Source organism: Entamoeba dispar, genomic scaffold, assembly GCF_000209125.1.
Source record: "Entamoeba dispar SAW760 scf_1105229464179 genomic scaffold, whole genome shotgun sequence".
Classification (NCBI taxonomy): Eukaryota; Evosea; order Mastigamoebida; family Endamoebidae; genus Entamoeba; species Entamoeba dispar.
In genome coordinates, this window is record NW_001856063.1 from 2,606 (window position 1) to 20,425 (window position 17,820).

Sequence of the window (17,820 nt, forward strand, 5' to 3'; positions counted from 1 at the left end):
AACAAACAAAATGGGCATAAATCACAAAAATTGTATACAAACAAATGATATATAAAGTGAAAGTATAATTGATATATTAGAAAAATTTCTTCAATCAGTAAAACAACATCAAAAATATATACAAAGTGCATCAATTTTTATTCCACAATGTAATTCACAATTAATTAAATTAAGTCAATTTATTAAAGAAATATACAAACGATATTATGAAATAGAAGCTGACTTATTAGAATATGAATGTACATATAATACTTTTCATTCTCAACAATTTCAAAATAAAACAACATCATTAGAATGTATTGTAACAAATCATTGTAATGAAGAAATTATAACAAAAAGATATCAATTTGATTTACCTGATGTTCCAATGGAATTTCAAACTTCTATAGGTTGTTCATCAAAGAAAGATTGTTTGTTAGTAACTCCAAATGATTTAATTAAACATCAAATAAAAAAACAAACAAATGAATATTTTGAACCACAACTTAATTTTGTTAAAATAATTTCAACTTCAAGATATATTGTCGGTGATCAAGCAAATCATACTGTTAAAATAATTGAATTTGATAGTTCTCAAAATCCAGAAATAATAAGAAGTTGTGGTAATTTAACTGATAATCATATTGCATGTGATATTGCAATTTGTCATGATAAGTATTATAGTGCAGATAAAGGAAGTAATACTATTTCTTATTATGATTCAAGTCTTAAAAGAATATTAGATTTTGGTGGTTTTGGTAGTGAAAGTGGTAAATTTAATGAGCCAACGAGTATTGAAATTAAAAAGAATAGATTATTTGTTTGTGATAGTTTAAATCATAGAATTCAACAATTTGATCTTCAAGGAAGATATGAAAAATCAATTACAGAAAATACTTTATATCCTTCTTGTGTTAGAATGAATTATAAAGATCAATTACTTATTGTAGATGAATGGAAAAGTAGAGTTGTTATTATTGATGCTAAAACTGGAAAAGAAGTTGACGTATTAGGAAATAAAAGAGAAGAAGATAAATTCCTTCGTCCTACTCATTTGGCTTGTTTTAATGATGAAGTTTATGTTAGTGATACTGGTAATGGTCGAATAGTTCAATTTAAAAATAACCAATATTACGGTCAACTAAAACTAAAAGATATAGGAATAGATGGCAATCCTTTAGGGATTGATGCTTTTGAAGGAGAAATAGCATTTACTGTTGTTGGAAATAACCAAGTCTTCTTCATAAAAATAAGTTGCTTTGAGACAAAATAATAAATTTTTTTTTAAATCAAAACTTTTTTATTATCTATTCCTGAAAAATGACAAATGAATACACAGAAACAACTCATCAAATTGGAAAATATTCAGTCTTCTCTAGATTATACTCTGTCTCTTCAGCAAAAGGTAATATTTTATTTATTCATGGTTACACAGAACATTCAGGAATTAATTTAATGACTGGAAAATATTTTAATGAACAAGGATTTAATGTTTATTTCATTGACTTACCAGGCCATGGAAGGTCAAGTGGTGACCGTGGGTATATACCACTTTTTGAAGATTATGAAATGGTTGTAAAAGAATTTTCAAAATTAATACAAAAGAGTGATGTATTTGTTTCCGAACAACTTCCGCTTTATCTTATTGGATTTTCTATTGGAGGATTAATTGTTAGTAGAATTGCATCTGACAAAAAAGCATCACAATTATACAAAGCTATTATTTCTATTAACCCACCATATTGGATCAATGTTTGGTATGTTTATATTTTTTATTACTTTGCCTTACTCTTTGCTTTCTTCTTTCCTTCTTTTACAGTTCATTATATTAACGAATCTCTCTTTAATAATAAAGAGGTTGCCTCAAAATTTTTTAAAGACCCTTATTTATTAAAATCAAATAACCTTCATGTATGTCTTGAAATGGTTCGTGCTGGTCTTGAAGATGTTAATAAATCTGAACATATTCCATTCCTTCTAATTCAATCATCCTGTGACTCAATAGTAAATCCTAAAGGAGCTTTGATAAAATCCTACCACTTCCACAACTCTAAGAGTTTGTTTGTTTTAGTGCCAAAACAAAATCATATGCTCTTTGAAGAAGACTTTTCTTCAGTTCACTCAACAATGAATAAATGGATTCTTTCACTTTAACTTCACAAGTTTTATTTTTTCTTTTTGCCACAGAAACAGAAGATGTTCTGATATGGTGTGAAGTAATGAGTTGATAAGATTTATTAATTTATTCCTTGATTTTATTTTTTTTTTAAAGAATACGAACTCAGAAAATATCTTAAAATAATTTAATTAGCAGCAATGAAACTGTCTAATATCTTTAATACAATTATTGGTTTTGTATTGCTTTATGTTGTAATGACACACTCTATTAGATACCAACAAAGGGATGAATTTTCTTTATTAATGAAGGCAAAAGTTGACACATTTCATGTTTTAAACTTTCTTCAAATAGACCAGTTAAAAGGAAATTATACTAGTGTTTGTTGTTATTGTTTATATTTTTTTTTAAATGTAAATATAACATAGTAGTTAATATCAAGCTTATGTGCAGTTTTGATTTGTTTGTTATTATCTGTATTCAAAAACTCATTTATTTTAACTCTCTTGTTGGTTGCAACAACAATCATTTTCCATATTTCCGTATTAACTCTTCAAACAAGTGAATTTGCACTACCAATTTCTGGTGTATTGCAGATTATTATTAATTCAAGTAAACAACCACTTCTTGTTATTTCAAAACAAATACTTTCATTCTTTACATTATTATCATCTACATTCCCAATTATTCAACCTTATATGATTTCTTGGATTAGTGCAATTGATAACTATGAATTTCCAGCTATTCTTTTAATTGTCCTTGGTTACAGTTTGATTAACAAAAAATTACAACTTCTTTCATGCATTTATGTACCTATAATTATTACACTCATTATTGGAATTCCATTAACAATTGTTTATGCTTTACAAAACTCATTCTTAACATCTATCCAATTACTTATTGGAACTGTTATTTTCTTAGTTTTCTTCTTTAATGGACTTCTTCAAATAGAATTAATCCCACTTGCACCAGTCTATTATATTTCAATTGTTCTTGTTGCCCAATCTTGTGTTTCATTTGTTACCTCTTATTATAGTCTTACTTCTCTTCAAGCTGATTGTTTATTTGTTGCTCTTTACATCGTTTTATTCTGTTTAGTTCTCTTTAAGAAATTTGGTACTTCATTAATTCCAACTCTCCTAATGTTCTTTGCAATAAGCAAATTATTAGGATTCACATTATCCATTGAATATTTGGTCCCAATATTCTTTTTAGTACATGCTTTTTGTTCATGTTGAACTTAATTTGAATCCTTTTTTATTAATAACACAATTTCATTATTTGTGTTATTTTATTTTTTGTTTTTAAAATAATATTAAATTATAATTTAATTTATTATATTTTTAATGAATAAAATTGTTTTTATTTTGTTAAATATTTTCAAGATATATCATCTCGAAGTTATTAGAATCCTTAATGGAGTGTGTCATTGGTATTGATTTAGGAACTACCTTCTCATGTATGGCAGTCTGGAAAGAAAATTCAAAGAGAGTTGAGATTATTACTAATAGACAAGGAAAAGAAATAACACCATCAGTTATAGCGTTTACTGATAAACAACGATTAATTGGAGAAGAGGCAATAAACTGTACTGGGACAATAGTATTTGATGTTAAAAGGTTGATTGGAAGAAAATATAATGACCCAGAATTACAAAAAGACTTAAAATATATTACATACTCAATAAAAGATAATGGAAAAAATGAGCCTATAATTGAAGTTCCTTATATGAATGTTTTAAGTGCTTTTAGACCAGAAGATATAAGTGCAATGCTACTAAGAAGATTTAAAGAAATTGCAAGTGATGCAATGGGAAGAGATGTAAAGAAAGCTATTATAACTGTCCCTGCATATTTTAATGATTCTCAACGAGAATCAACTAAAAATGCTGGTAAAATTGCAGGATTTGATGTTATGAGAATTATTAATGAACCAACAGCAGCTGCAATTGCTTATGGATTTGAACAAAATATCAAAGATAAAAGTAATATTCTTGTCTTTGATCTTGGAGGAGGAACATTTGACGTCACACTATTATCTATTGACAATGGAGAATATAAAGTCATTGCCACAGATGGAGATACTCATCTTGGAGGAAATGACTTTGATACAAAATTACTTGAACTAGTTATTAATAAATGGAAAGAAGAAGATAAAGATTTTGTGGGACAACTCACAAAGAAACAAATCTATAAACTACGTAAGAGATGTGAAACTGCAAAAATTATTCTTTCTAATAAACTAGAAACTAGAATTGATATTACTGATTTCTATGATGATGCTGAAGAAGAAGAAGACGATGATAGAATATGTGAATTAGTTATTACTAGGGAGGAGTTTGAAAATGTTAATAAAGAATTGTTTTCAAGATGTTTCATTTCAGTAGAAAAGGTGTTACAAGTAACACAAGTTAAAGCAAAAGATGTTAGTGAAGTTGTATTAGTTGGTGGATCAACAAAAATTCCTAAAATCGAACAAATGGTAAGTCAATTCTTTGGTAGAAAACCATGTAAAAGTATTGATCCAGATAAGGCAGTGGCAGTTGGAGCAGCACTTCAAGGTGCATCTATGATAGGACAAATGCAAGAAAATAAAGTTATATTAAAAGATGTAACAGCACTGGGATTAGGAATTGAAATAAAAGATACAGAAATGAATGTTGTAATTCCACGATATTCACCATTACCAAGTAAAGAATCTCGAATATTTGTTACGAATCAAGATAATCAAGAAATAGCGAGATTTTCTGTATTTGAAGGAGAAAGTAAAAAAACAGAAGAAAATAATTATCTTGATGGATTTACAATCTCAGGACTTCCAAGAATGAAGAAAGGATTAGTTAAATTTAAAGTTACTTTTAATGTTGATATAAATGGAATGTTATCAGTATCTGCAGTTGTTGTTGAACCTAAAGCATTTAGTGATCTTCAAGGTCATTGTAATGTTCAAACACAAAGAGAAAGAAGATCAGATGAATCTATAGAAATAGGAAGAAAACGTATTGATGAAATGGATAAAGCAGATGAAGAGAATAGAAAGAAGTCATTAGCACTACAACGATATAAAAGATTAATAAAATTATATCAAGAGAAAAGCAAAACTAATAAAAAATTAGAAGAAATAAAAGAACATCTTCAACAATGGTGGAATGAATCATATAATAAAACTGAAAGTAAAGAATTAAATGAGCAATTAGAATATTATCAAAGTCAATTAAATAATTTGTAATTTTTTATATATTGACATTAATTATAATCTTTTTAACTTAAGAGTAGAAATTTATTTATAACATTTATTAATAATGATAAAATCTAAATTAAAATATACCTTTTATTAGTTTTATTTTATTCAATTTTCTAAATAAACTTAAAGTATTAATTATTGACAAATAACATACTCCTTTTGGAATATTAATATCTATTAATTTAAAATATCTTTTTTGTAAAAATATTTCTGGTTTGTTGAAATAAAATAAAAGCATTTAATTAAGTATTAATAGAATATTTTTACATTAAATGTTATTACTTTTTTTTATAAATAAGAATTAATTGGTTTTGTTGTCTCTTAATCTCATTCAATTAAAAAAATACTTCCAATGGAACAAACTTTAAGACTCTTTATAAGAAAAGGGCATTAAACAAAAGAGTTAATGACTCTCAAAATGTTAATTATTAGTATAACTTTTATTTTTAAATGAAACCAGATAATAATTAATAGTTAAAAGCGTGTTACAAATGTGTTAAATGATTAACACTAAATGCTTCAATAAATTATTAATCATCTTTTTTATTACTTAATGTACTAATCAATTAAAAAATTTAATGAAATTACAAAAAAGAAATCTTCAACAGTGAAATGTTCATAAAGAACTAATAATTTAACTTTATTGATAAGTCAAGTTAATCTCATTCATGTCTACCACAACACCACTGAATGTTGAAAAAGAAGAACCTAAGTATATTGCTATGAGAAATAAGCTTATTGAAATTTCTCGACAATTAACAATAGCAAAAAAGTTATTACTTCAACACTGTCCTGAAAGATTAGACTCAGAAGGGAATGTCCTCAAAAATTACAAAAGTAAAAAAGAAAAGAAACCTAAAAAAAATCAGATATCTTCTAACAGACGAGTATTTGTTAAAAAATCTTCTATCTTTGAATTTAGTAAAAATGTTGGTGGGTGCAATGTTATTACTCGTCAGTTAACTAAAACTGCATCTGAATTAGATAAATTCGATAAAACTACTTCACTTTCAACTAAAAGATACAAATTTAAAAATAATGAAGTAGCGCATTGTTATGGTTGTAATAAACTTTGTGCTTCAATGCATCCTGTGTACGTCTACTCATGTAGAAATTGTGGTGAGTTATTCCAACAAAACAGAAATTTAACAAGAGACTTATCTAATACAGTGTCATTGGTTATTGGTTGTAGAACTAAATTAGGACATCAAGTTACTTTAAAATTACTTCGAGCTGGTAGTACTGTGATTGGAACAACAAGATATCCTGAAGATACAAAAATTTTATTTTCTCAGTACGAAGATTACGAAATATTCAAAGACCGATTAATCATTTATAATAAAGGATTAGATCTTGACACCAACCATTTAGAAAATAATTTTAGAGACCTTAAAGAATTCATTGAACAAAAATATGGACATTTAAATCATTTTATTTTCTGTGCTGCTCAAACTATTCGAGTAAGAGAAAAAGAACGAAATAGAGTAAAAGAAGAAATGAAAGAAACAAACAGATATGGAGATGCAAAATTTGTAAAAGAGACTAATATAAATTCATGGAAAATGACAATAGAAGATTTAAATCAAAAAGAAATGGAAGAGGTAATAAGAATTAATTCTATTGCACCAACGTTATTAACTAAAATGTTGATTCCATTATTAAAAAAGTCAACAATCATACCATACATTATTTTTGTACATGCAAGGGAAGGTGTTTTTCAGTGTCATAAAACAAAATATCATATTCATACAAATATGGCTAAGGCATCATTGGCAATGCTTACATTATGTCTTTGTTCAAGTAATATAATAACGGAAAACGGATTACCATTTTCTGTTCATGGATGTGATCCTGGATGGATTTCAGTTGATGAATATTACGAAAATGATAAACCATTTGAAGTTGCACCTTTAGATGAAGTTGATGGAGCCTCAAGGGTCTTATATCCATTATTTAAAGAATTAAGAAGTGAATCAAAAACACGCAGACATTATACCAACTTAACTTTTTAAAGTTTTATAATTTATTAATTCAGATTATATCTTATTTGAACCAATAAAAATAACAAATCAAGCACTGCAAATTAAGTTTATTTCTTCTTATCTGAAATCTTCTTGCTATAGAAGTCAAGTTCTTTACCTTCAAGGATATATCCTTCAACTGATCCAGTTTGTCCTGGTCTGGAAGAAATACATGCAAGAATTCTTCCACTTTGGAATCCTTCTAATAATGCTTCATCAAATTTCATGTTCTTTAATACTTCTAATTTCTTTGCATATTTCTTTTGCATAGTCTTAGTTGGATTCATAAGTGCTACTTGAGTTTGAGCAATTTGATGTGCAATACTCTTTTCTTTGTTTTCTTCTTCCTTTGGAATAACAACCTTCTTTTCAGTTTTGAATGTAGCTGATTCGAGTGATTTATAATATTCAGTTGATGCAATATCTTTTCCATAGAATTTAAGGAACCATAATCTGAATGGAGCTGGATCAATTTCAATAATAGCACCCTTAACTAAAGTATTGGTTCTGACAAAATCATTGTCAGAAGCATTATAAACGACATTAAGAATCTTAGTACCTTTGGTGATAGATTGAGATGCCCATGAGAAGTTTCCATTTTCTAATCTCAATGCTCTTCTTTTAATAATTCCATATCTGCATCTAACATCATGAACTCTAATAGCACCGAGTCTAGTATTGGCTGGTTGTCTTCCCATGGTATTCTTTTTCTTTTTTTGCATACTATTCTTCTTTCCTCCAGTAGCTCTTCTTTTATGTCTTGAATCTCTTGTAATTCCCATGATGCAGTCTTGACTATACAGTTCAGTTCATTCAAGCAGATGGAGGGTTTATTCCAGGGTATTTACTATTTTTTTTATAATTTTATTATTTTTTTATTAGAAAATCATAAAAAATAAAAGGAAGTATTTGTTTATTATTTTTTAGTTTTTTCAATTTTTTTTATTTTGTATTTTTTGGTTCATCAATAACTTTTGAATATTAACTCATAATTTTTAAAATAATGGAAGAAGACAAAAGAACTATAATAGAAAGTGGGAAAATTCGTTCTATATCTTATGTCCGTGATGTTTCCAGTAAAAGTGATGGATGTTATATGTTTAAACAAGGGAAAAGTTGTATAATTTCAGGAGTTAATGCACCTCGTGATTGTCCTAAAAGAGAGGCTAATCCAGATCGAGCAGTTGTCAAAGTAGAAGTTTATGAACGATGTTCTAGTTTTGATAGTCAAAGAAGAACTGAATTAGAAGAGTTTATCAAAAGTGGAGTTGAGTGGACTGTTATTAGTGAACAATATCCTAATGGATTAATTAATGTCTGTAATCAAATAGTTAAAGATGATGGTTCAATTGAAGCTGTTACAATGAATGCTGCAATGTGTGCACTTTTATTTAGTGGTGTAGATATGAAAGGGATAGTTGTAGGAATGTGTGTAGCTGGAAAGATAGATAATAATGGAACAATTGAAATAGTTATTGACCCAGATGATTCAATTAGTTACAAATGGAAACTATTTACAATTTGGGATACTATTAAAGGAGAAATAGTAGCAATGAAAATGAAAGGAAAATGTAGTGATGATCAATTAAAAATGAGTATGGATATTTCTAAAAAGAATGCAGTTAAAATGGTCAAAGCTATTAAAATGGTGATAGAAAAACAATATCCTCATTGATTGGTTTATAAGTACTTCTGTTAAAACTAAAACAATTTAAATTTAATATACTTCTTACATTACATCAACAATAGTATAAATTATTCATAAAAATATTTTGTATGTTTTTAGTCAATGATTAAAGCTTATTAAGATATTTACCAAACTTAGAAAATAAATTCTTTGATAAAGGGTTATTGTTCAATTCCTTTAAAATAAACAAAAAAAGATTTCATTTTTGAAATAATATTATTTTTAATTGTGTAAAAAGAAAAGAATTTCATTAAAATTATTACTTAATTGGAATTAATAAAATAGTTGTAATTATTATTATTGAATTAATAATTAAGTTTTTTGAGAATACAACAAAAATGTGTTTATGACTGAATTATCTGAATATTTTATATAAATTTAATAATAAACTGTTATTCACAAAGAAAAAATAGCTTAAAACTTTATTAATTTAAACTAATTTCTTGATTTAATATTGAACTTAGATAAAATTTAATTTTTTCTAAATAATATTAACTCAGTTATTTGGTTCTATGAGGGTGTAGTATTTCTTTGATAAGTCTACTGCACTAATAACTTTTTCAAGAACTTTAATATTTTCTATTTTTAATTTGCCTGATGAAATTAAAGTATTTAATGGCATAGCCTTAGCAAAAGAAGCTAAAATTAATGCTTTAGGACCAGTAACTGAAGCAGTATAATCAGAAGGTAATGTTCGAGTATGTAAGACACCATTGCTAATAATTAATGTAACACATTCATTAGTATCAACAGCTCTAAGTTGAATAGAATCATCAACACCTTCAATCAGCTGAGGATTAACAGAAACACAAAGTAAATCACTAATAGCAGTTAATGGAAGTGTTGCTGGAGGAATAGCAGAAGGTGATGGTTGTTTATTTTGTTTTCTTCTCAATTCAAATGCACCAGTAGCGTAAATGTATTTCCAAGCAAGACATTCTTGTGTGTAACTTAATTGGTCATATGTTTTAGCAAGTAATTCTCTTCCTTCTTCATTTGACGGATTAGCAAATACTAAATGATTTAATATAGTAGCCGCCCAACGATATTCTCCATTATCAAATGCTTCTTTCCCAATTTTTAAAGTATTTTCTTCTCCACCAAATGCGTTAATATATTTGATGGCTTGTTCTTTTGGTGGTAATTCATTTAAATGAGCAGGATTACCATCGTACCATCCAATATATAGTTGATACTGAGATTTAATATTATGATTTAATGCTCCATATAAATCTCTACAACACTGTTCATTAGCAAGGTTTTTAGGTAATTGAATAAGTTCAGCCATTTCATTTGGTGTATATCCAAGGTTTGCATAACGTAATGTTTGGTCATGAATAAATTTGTAAACATCTCTTTTTACTTTCCAGAAATGGTTAATTTTTTCATTCCCTTCTATGTGCCATCCATGGCCTCCTAAATGATATTGGACATCTTTACCATATTTTGTTATTACTTTATCAATATATTCACTCCAAATCTTTCCACTTCTTACTTTAGCACCTCTTAATGTTCCTAAATTATGTTGTGCATGCATCATATTATCTGCGGCTTCTAAAATATGATATTGAGGAATATATATCATCATATTTGATGGTGCTTCTGTGTTCGGAGTTAAAATAAAGTCCATAATAATTCCATCAACAGCAAAAGTACAATCTTCTTTAACAACGCATGTATTTTTTGATTTTGGGAATGATGTTGTTGGTTGTTGTGGAGTAGTAGAATTTGTTTGTGGTGGAAGTTTACCTTCCATTTTTAACTTTTCTATCATTAAAGCCTTCCTATAACCTAAACCCCACATATAATCTGCTCTTCTTCCCATAATTGGTGCAGCAAGAACGTTTTCATCAATAAACGAATCCATGAAATTACTTGGAAGATATAGTGGTGTTTCTTCATTTCCAACTGCTGCATAACCACCAAAATGGTCAAAATGAGAATGAGTAATAATAATAGATGACACAGGCATATCTTCTACAGTAGTTTTAATTAACTCAAATGCTCTTTTACAAGATGGAATAGATGACATACAATCAATAACAATCCAACCAGTTTGTCCTCTAATAACAGTAAAATTAGCCATATCAATAGATTTACCTCTCACTTGATAAACTTTCTTTGGAATAATCTCAAAAACACCTTCAAGACTATCAATACAAGAATTTTTCCAATATGATGGATTTGATGTTGAGGGGCATTCTTGGTTAATTTGTTCAATACTCTTTCTTGACTTAACTAATTCTTCAAAATTTAATTCATTTCTTTTTCCATTACTATCAGCATAATATCCTTTCATGGCATCTAAATATTCTTCTTTTCCATTCCAATTAAATTTTTGATTAAACTCTTGGTTCCTTTTACAAGTATACTGACTAGCCATTAAATGAATTGAATAAAAATTTTTCAGTTTTAATTGTTTTAGAATCAAATTTTTTTTTATTTTTCTAATGTTTTAGAAAACTCAATCACTTTCATTTTATGAGCAAAATACAAGCTATCCCTTGGGTTGAAAAATATAGACCAAAACTTCTTGACGAAATCATTGGTAATGTTGATATTATTAAAACACTAAAAAGTTTTCGGGATTCTAAACAATTTCCTCATTTACTATTATGTGGTCAACCAGGAATTGGTAAAACAACTTCAATTCATTGTTTAGCTCATGAATTGTTAAAAGATAGGTATAAAGAAGCTGTCCTTGAACTGAATGCATCTGATGAACGTGGAATAGAAACTATTCGTTCTACAATAAAATCTTTTTGTGAAAAGAAGTTAGTATTACCTGATAATTTACCAAAAATTGTTATATTAGACGAAGCAGATTCAATGACAACAGCTGCTTTTCAAGCCTTACGTAGGACAATGGAAATACACTCTAAAACAACAAGATTTGTTCTTGCTTGTAATACTCCAGAAAAGATTATTGAACCTATTCAATCAAGATGTGCAAGACTAACATTTAGACCGTTAGGAGAAGAAGAACTTATGAATAGAATTAAAGAAATAGCTCGTTGTGAAAATGTTGATATTGAAGACGATGCTGTCAAAGCGCTTGAAATCGTTTCTGAAGGTGATATGCGTAAAGCAATTAATGCACTTCAAACGTGTGCTATCATTCAAGGGAGAATCACTAAAGAACAAGTCTATCAACGAAATGATCTTCCATCAGCAGATAATATTATTCAAGCTATTCAGTTATGTCTCAAGAAAGATTTTGATGGTGCATTAATTGAAATCAAGAAAGTTCAACAACTCGGATTTGATGGAAATGATATAATGGATATGATTGTAAGAATGTTTTCTAAAATTGATGCAAGTGAAGAAATAAGAGTACGTCTTTATGAAATAGCAGCACCTTTTCTTATTCATAGAGTAAATTCTAATGTTCAAGTTTATGGGTTAATGGCAAAAATTTGTTCAATTTAATTGAGGGATTTGGTTTTTATTGTTTACTAAAATTAAAATAAAATTTAACAAGTAAATTTTATTTCTTTTCATAAACTCTTTTCTTTTGACTCTTTTTTCTTTTCGTTGGTGTTACATCATTCTTCTTTGGTTTTTTTAAATGTTTTTCTAATCTTTTGCGAAGAACTTCTATTGTACCTTGTGTCTTTAATCCCTCTCTTCGTAAAGCTTGTCTAATTTCCCATAATCTCATTTTTTCTGTATCTATCTGTTGTTTGTGAGAAGAAGAAAAAAGTTGGTCTAGTGATACAGTAAAATCTCCTTTCAATGGAGAGAGAGTAACTTCTTCAGCATCCTTGAACTAACAAATTGGTACTTTTTATAAATAAATACAATGATTAAAAACAACAAACTTCTGCACTAAGACGAGGTCTTTTTTCCATAAAACTTGAAATTGGGGGATCATCTGGATTATATTGAATAGTAATAACATCACCTTTAAATGTGACATGAGTTTCAATAGAGATTGACATGATCTAATCTTTTTAAGATAAAATACATAAAAAGAAATAATCAGAAAAGAGATGATAAACAAATTGAATTATGAATTTAAAATGTTATTTTTTATCTTCCTTTAATATGAAGGAATAACAATCGTTCTTATAATCGACACATCGAATTCCTGTAACAGAAGAGAGTTGAATCTGATCTAACTTTTCAAAAATTATTAATTCTTCTAGTTTTACTCTAGTTAATATTAAAGAGTATAAACATTTTATATTTTTAGTTTGAATTTTTCCAACAGAACAATTTGAAGCTGTAAATTCATGTAATGAATGAGGTGGGTTAACAATTCCTTCAACCCCATCTACATCAAGTCGAGTTAAAGAAGTAAAAGTTCGAAGACCATTAATTCCAATTGGAGAAATAAAAGAATCAATATCACAAAAATTTACAACTTTTAATTCTTTTAATGAAATAGGAAGATTAATTTTTCTTTTTGTTTTATGACCAATCAGTGTTAATCCAAGAAGATTTAAACTAGACAAGTCTATAACTTTTGCTTTTTTTAATATAGACGTTTCTTCATAAGTGAAGTATTGAATTAATTTCATTGAATTAATGTTTTGTTTAAAAATTCCTTTAAAGATTAATCTTGTTGTATCAAATAATTCTTCTGAAATAATGTATGGTAAATATAAATTTGTTAATAAAGAAAATTCTTTAAATTTATTTAATTGAGATGGAAATGGGCAAAATAAAATAACCTTTTTTTGTAATACTAATGGAAATACATGAGAGTTTAGTTCTTTTAAAGAATATAAACAACATAAAATATTTGGCTGTAAGGATAATTCTTGAATGACTTTAAAATTAAATGAAATACATTTAAGAATAATTTGAATAGAATTGCATTTTTCAATGTATGAATAAAGTGGTGATATCATTGAACCATTTAAATCAACATCAGTTAGAATTAATTGTTTTAAAGAAAAATGATTAAAAAGATGTTCTATTGGATAATTTATATTAATTTTATTAAATAAGCCTAGTGGTACTGATAGTTTTTTAAGATTGCTTGACTCTCTTAAAATAATTAATAAAGTATCTATGTCTGTTTCTTTTAATGTTAATGAAACAACATCTTTAGCAATCAAATGATAAAATTTATTTTTATTATAATCATGCCAAGTACTAAATGAAACATCAAAAGATGCATATTGTAATGTTCTTTTTTTCCATTTTTTATCACTAAGAGTATGAATTAACTCATTCATTCCACCTCTTAACAAATCTGTTTTACAAAATAATTTTACTTCTTTTTTACATAAAAAAAAATTTTTATGTGGATTTCTTGGTGCTTCTTGAATAGCCTTTTTTATTTTTTTGTTTACAAACAAAAGGTCAAACACACAAGTAATAGGACAATATAATACAACACTTTTTAATTCTTCTTCATTTAAAGGAGATTTAATGTTTTTTTGCATAAATGATAGAATAAATTCTTTTAAGTTCTTTTGTGAGATATAAAAATCTTTTCAAATAATAGAAATAAAAGAAATGAAAAGACACAAAAAAAAAGATTGTTTGCGAGAAAAAATTGGATTACATTTTTAGAAGAAAAGTAATGGAGAATAGATTAAATAGTATTTTGATCTAATTTGTTTAAACGAGTCATTTCTAATATTTGATATAATGGCTCATCAGAATTAGTTTGTTCCCATTGTTTATAATCACTCTTTTCTATTTCATAATCTTGAAGTGATGGAACAATATAAATTGATTTTTTCTTATCTTCATCATTTTCAAATCCTTTTTCTTTGACTTTTTTAATAGAAGAAATACGTGAATCAATTTTATCAATAATTTTTTGGTCTTCTTTAATCATATCTATTTCTTTTGTTGAAATTCTTTTGTAAATATCCATTTCTTTTGGGAGGAGTGAATGTTTTTTAATTCTATTTCTTGAAGGAGATACAGTGCATCGATATAACAATAGTTCTTGGAAAAACATTCTAACGTAATGGTTCCAATGACAGAATAATGTATTAAATAATTTATGAGATAAAACAAAATTGAATATTACTTTCTTCCTTAATTCACATGGAAGAATAGGGATGACTTGATAAATCATACTAATAGTTAAACATATTAATGCATAACTATCAGAAGCAATAATACAAGAATGAATTGATTCAAATAAACTAAAATCAAAACAATCTAAAATAATACCTTCATGTCCAAAGTATGTATAAATGAAATGTTCAATAATCAAAAGTTCACCCATTCCATCAATATCATATAAATTAGTTTTTTTAATTTTTTCTGTAATAACTTTTTTATATATTTCAATATCAATACAACTAAATGACCCATATGCTTCTGCAATAATATAAATAGGTGTTATTAATTCTTCACTTGGAATTTCAAAAATATTCATTAGTTCATTGCTAAATAATAAATATCCTGGATATTCTTTGATATTACTTATAATTTCTTTTCTTATATATTCTCCCCAACATCTAATATATTCTACAGCAAAACCACTTCTTGCTTCAAAATGAATAAGCCATTTATTATCCATTGATGAAATTGCATTGTTTAATTTTTCTGCATGAGAACTTTTAGATGAAATATAATTTGAATAACTTTCCCATTTCTTAAATAATGGATAATTTTCTTTTAATTCTTCTGTTAATATAATTCCACCTTTTTCTCCTATTTTTCCTCCGTTTAAATAATTTAATGTTTCTAATATCCCTTCATATAAATCAGGTATTCTTATTGAAATTAATACAAATAATCTAGCTGCTTCTTCATAATAATCTGCTGGAAGAGGTTTTATTGTTGTAGAAAATTGAAAAGTACTTAACTTTTTCTTTTTCTTTGAAGGAGGAATAAGAGATCCAGTTTTAACTTTTTATCTTTCTTTTCATATTGAGTTATTTCATCAGATATATTAAGTGATAACAATAAATAAAGTGCTGTCTTTGCTAATGCATTATAATATGCATCTAATAACTTTTCTGTTTGTTGTGGTACTTCATCTGGAGCGGGAAAATCAGCTAATGTTAATGGTTGTATTTGATTAATATTCATTATCCTAACAATTACAATAAAGAGTTCTGGCATTAAATTATTTTTTGGTAATCTAATAAGATATTCTACAATACTTGCCCATAATGAAATAATTTCATTTATTAATTCACATGAAAATGTTATTTCACTATTATTTTGTTCTAGCATTAATTGATTAAATTTTTTTAAATAATGTTCTACTTTATCTAATCCTTTTATATTTGAACTTGAATGTGACCTTTCAACTTTACATTCTCCAAGTGCTTTTTCAAACTTCTTACAATTCCTTTGTAATTTCTTTAATTGTCCCTTTTTGTCCTTCTCTGACATTTAATCTCGTTTAAAAATATTTGTTCTTTTTTATTTTTTTTTCTGTTTAACACTTTCTTTTTTTATTAAAGTTCTTGTCTATTTATAGAAACATTCATTTAGATTTTTATTATTTCTATTTCTATGTCAATACCTGTCTATTTCACGACAACTTCACTTCACTTTGATATTGTTAACAAGCACTGAATTCTTTAATCTCTCAAACAACAATACTAAAATAACAAAAAATTACAAAATAAAACTATTAATTATTTTAAAATATTTTATTGTATAAACTAACAAAAAAAATAAAGAAAAATTTTGAAGAGAAAAAAACTAAAAATAATAAAAAGATCTGTTTAAATGAGTGACCAGAAATCAACCAAACCAATATATACAACTGAAGAAGAAGAAATAAATTTTAGAGTTAATTCAATAAAACAAAGTGATATAAAAATGAATAAAGAATTAGATAATGAGAAAATACATGAAGCCATAGAAACGGCATATAATATTGCTGACCATTTAAGAACAATTACACTAACCCCCAAATTATATTACTCGTTATATATAGAAATTCAAACAATATTTACAACATTAATATCAAGAATTTGTGAAATAAAACAAAAGTCTATATTAAAATTATATGAAAGAGTTCAGTACTATTCACACGTAGTTCCAAGATTATATCTTATGTGTACAATCGGTTCTATTTGTATTGCAAAAAAAGAAGTACAAATAACATTATTGTTAAATGATTTATTAGAAATGTGTAAATGTGTTCAACATCCATCAAAAGGATTGTTTTTAAGAAGTTATTTATTATATGTTATTAAAAACTATTTACCAACAACATTAATAGAAAATAATAAAACTGAAGGCTCGTTAGATGATTCAATTCAATTTTTATTAACAAATTTTATTGAAATGAATAAATTAAATATTAGATTAGCACAAAGACAACAAGAAAATCAAGTTCAATTATGTCAATTAGTTGCTATGAATTTAAGTATTTTATCAAATTTAGATATCCCACAAAATACTTATAAAACAATTATTTTACCTCAAATTTTACAACAAATTATTTTATGTGGTGATGTCCATTCTCAAACTTATCTTATTGACGCTGTTATTCAAGCGTTTCCTGGTAAATTTCAATTATTAACACTTAAACCAATTCTTAGAACAATTGTTACTTCACAAAATGGAGTTAATATCGTTGAATTATTAAAATCATTAATCAAACAATTAATTAATTATATTATTATTGAAAAAACTGATGAAACTGATATTTATCCTTTATTTGATAATTCTTTAAAAGACGCTTTAAAACATGAAGAAAATAATAAAAAAGAATTTATTGGATTACTTCCATTATATATTGAATTATTAGAGCACTGGTATATAAAATGATACTTTGAAATTTATTAGTAATTAATTATTGATATAATCATTTTATAGTAGTCTCTACTCAGATT

General features: G+C 26.4%; 12 protein-coding genes across 12 annotated transcripts in view, besides 18 other annotated features; 7 read left to right on the forward strand and 5 right to left on the reverse strand.

Moving 5' to 3' along the window:
- EDI_284790 (uncharacterized protein) overlaps positions 1-2,133 on the forward strand; it is a gene marked incomplete at both ends in the record, with an annotated part of 2,425 nt that extends 292 nt beyond the window's left edge. The window contains 2 exons of the mRNA XM_001741888.1: positions 58-1,232; positions 1,319-2,133. Of these exons, the coding sequence (XP_001741940.1) occupies positions 58-1,232; positions 1,319-2,133 (1,990 nt within the window). The remainder of the gene's footprint in view (positions 1-57; positions 1,233-1,318) is intronic.
- Positions 1,246-1,286: a sequence feature (AT_rich).
- A 65-nt stretch (positions 2,134-2,198) lies between the features above and the next one.
- Positions 2,199-3,333, forward strand: EDI_284900 (uncharacterized protein; the record flags this gene model as incomplete). The annotated part of the gene is made up of 3 exons (XM_001741889.1): positions 2,199-2,202; positions 2,294-2,475; positions 2,527-3,333. 3 exons carry the CDS (start codon positions 2,199-2,201, stop codon positions 3,331-3,333), a joined length of 993 nt encoding a protein of 330 aa, XP_001741941.1.
- Positions 2,490-2,518: a sequence feature (AT_rich).
- Positions 3,334-3,381: 48 nt separating the features above from the next.
- Positions 3,382-3,476: a sequence feature (AT_rich).
- A 35-nt stretch (positions 3,477-3,511) lies between these two features.
- Positions 3,512-5,323, forward strand: EDI_284910 (heat shock 70 kDa protein C precursor, putative; the record flags this gene model as incomplete). Its single annotated transcript, XM_001741890.1, has 1 exon — positions 3,512-5,323. The coding sequence occupies one exon, from the start codon at positions 3,512-3,514 to the stop codon at positions 5,321-5,323; it is 1,812 nt and encodes a 603-aa protein (XP_001741942.1).
- Positions 5,307-5,478: a sequence feature (AT_rich).
- A 23-nt stretch (positions 5,479-5,501) lies between these two features.
- Positions 5,502-5,645: a sequence feature (AT_rich).
- Positions 5,646-6,006: 361 nt separating this feature from the next.
- Positions 6,007-7,350, forward strand: EDI_284920 (uncharacterized protein; the record flags this gene model as incomplete). Its single annotated transcript, XM_001741891.1, has 1 exon — positions 6,007-7,350. The coding sequence occupies one exon, from the start codon at positions 6,007-6,009 to the stop codon at positions 7,348-7,350; it is 1,344 nt and encodes a 447-aa protein (XP_001741943.1).
- A 77-nt stretch (positions 7,351-7,427) lies between these two features.
- Positions 7,428-8,141, reverse strand: EDI_284930 (40S ribosomal protein S8, putative; the record flags this gene model as incomplete). The annotated part of the gene is made up of 1 exon (XM_001741892.1): positions 7,428-8,141. The coding sequence occupies one exon, from the start codon at positions 8,139-8,141 to the stop codon at positions 7,428-7,430; it is 714 nt and encodes a 237-aa protein (XP_001741944.1).
- A 66-nt stretch (positions 8,142-8,207) lies between these two features.
- Positions 8,208-8,317: a sequence feature (AT_rich).
- A 45-nt stretch (positions 8,318-8,362) lies between these two features.
- On the forward strand, positions 8,363-9,034 carry EDI_284940 (uncharacterized protein; the record flags this gene model as incomplete). Its single annotated transcript, XM_001741893.1, has 1 exon — positions 8,363-9,034. One exon carries the CDS (start codon positions 8,363-8,365, stop codon positions 9,032-9,034), a length of 672 nt encoding a protein of 223 aa, XP_001741945.1.
- A 188-nt stretch (positions 9,035-9,222) lies between these two features.
- Positions 9,223-9,362: a sequence feature (AT_rich).
- Positions 9,363-9,408: 46 nt separating this feature from the next.
- Positions 9,409-9,541: a sequence feature (AT_rich).
- A 1-nt stretch (position 9,542) lies between these two features.
- EDI_284950 (alkyl/aryl-sulfatase BDS1, putative) lies at positions 9,543-11,429 on the reverse strand (the record flags this gene model as incomplete). Its single annotated transcript, XM_001741894.1, has 1 exon — positions 9,543-11,429. One exon carries the CDS (start codon positions 11,427-11,429, stop codon positions 9,543-9,545), a length of 1,887 nt encoding a protein of 628 aa, XP_001741946.1.
- Positions 11,430-11,527: 98 nt separating this feature from the next.
- EDI_284960 (replication factor C subunit, putative) lies at positions 11,528-12,475 on the forward strand (the record flags this gene model as incomplete). Its single annotated transcript, XM_001741895.1, has 1 exon — positions 11,528-12,475. One exon carries the CDS (start codon positions 11,528-11,530, stop codon positions 12,473-12,475), a length of 948 nt encoding a protein of 315 aa, XP_001741947.1.
- Positions 12,476-12,502: 27 nt separating this feature from the next.
- Positions 12,503-12,539: a sequence feature (AT_rich).
- Positions 12,534-12,987, reverse strand: EDI_284970 (uncharacterized protein; the record flags this gene model as incomplete). Its single annotated transcript, XM_001741896.1, has 2 exons — positions 12,534-12,815; positions 12,868-12,987. 2 exons carry the CDS (start codon positions 12,985-12,987, stop codon positions 12,534-12,536), a joined length of 402 nt encoding a protein of 133 aa, XP_001741948.1.
- An 84-nt stretch (positions 12,988-13,071) lies between these two features.
- On the reverse strand, positions 13,072-14,442 carry EDI_284980 (uncharacterized protein; the record flags this gene model as incomplete). Its single annotated transcript, XM_001741897.1, has 1 exon — positions 13,072-14,442. The coding sequence occupies one exon, from the start codon at positions 14,440-14,442 to the stop codon at positions 13,072-13,074; it is 1,371 nt and encodes a 456-aa protein (XP_001741949.1).
- Positions 13,648-13,694: a sequence feature (AT_rich).
- Positions 13,975-14,001: a sequence feature (AT_rich).
- Positions 14,116-14,138: a sequence feature (AT_rich).
- Positions 14,259-14,300: a sequence feature (AT_rich).
- A 152-nt stretch (positions 14,443-14,594) lies between the features above and the next one.
- Positions 14,595-16,363, reverse strand: EDI_284990 (uncharacterized protein; the record flags this gene model as incomplete). The annotated part of the gene is made up of 2 exons (XM_001741898.1): positions 14,595-15,822; positions 15,873-16,363. The coding sequence occupies 2 exons, from the start codon at positions 16,361-16,363 to the stop codon at positions 14,595-14,597; spliced, it is 1,719 nt and encodes a 572-aa protein (XP_001741950.1).
- Positions 15,255-15,304: a sequence feature (AT_rich).
- Positions 16,200-16,227: a sequence feature (AT_rich).
- Positions 16,364-16,576: 213 nt separating the features above from the next.
- Positions 16,577-16,694: a sequence feature (AT_rich).
- Positions 16,695-16,705: 11 nt separating this feature from the next.
- EDI_285000 (vacuolar sorting protein, putative) lies at positions 16,706-17,755 on the forward strand (the record flags this gene model as incomplete). The annotated part of the gene is made up of 1 exon (XM_001741899.1): positions 16,706-17,755. The coding sequence occupies one exon, from the start codon at positions 16,706-16,708 to the stop codon at positions 17,753-17,755; it is 1,050 nt and encodes a 349-aa protein (XP_001741951.1).
- Positions 17,244-17,288: a sequence feature (AT_rich).
- Positions 17,565-17,611: a sequence feature (AT_rich).
- Positions 17,756-17,820: the final 65 nt, after the last annotated feature.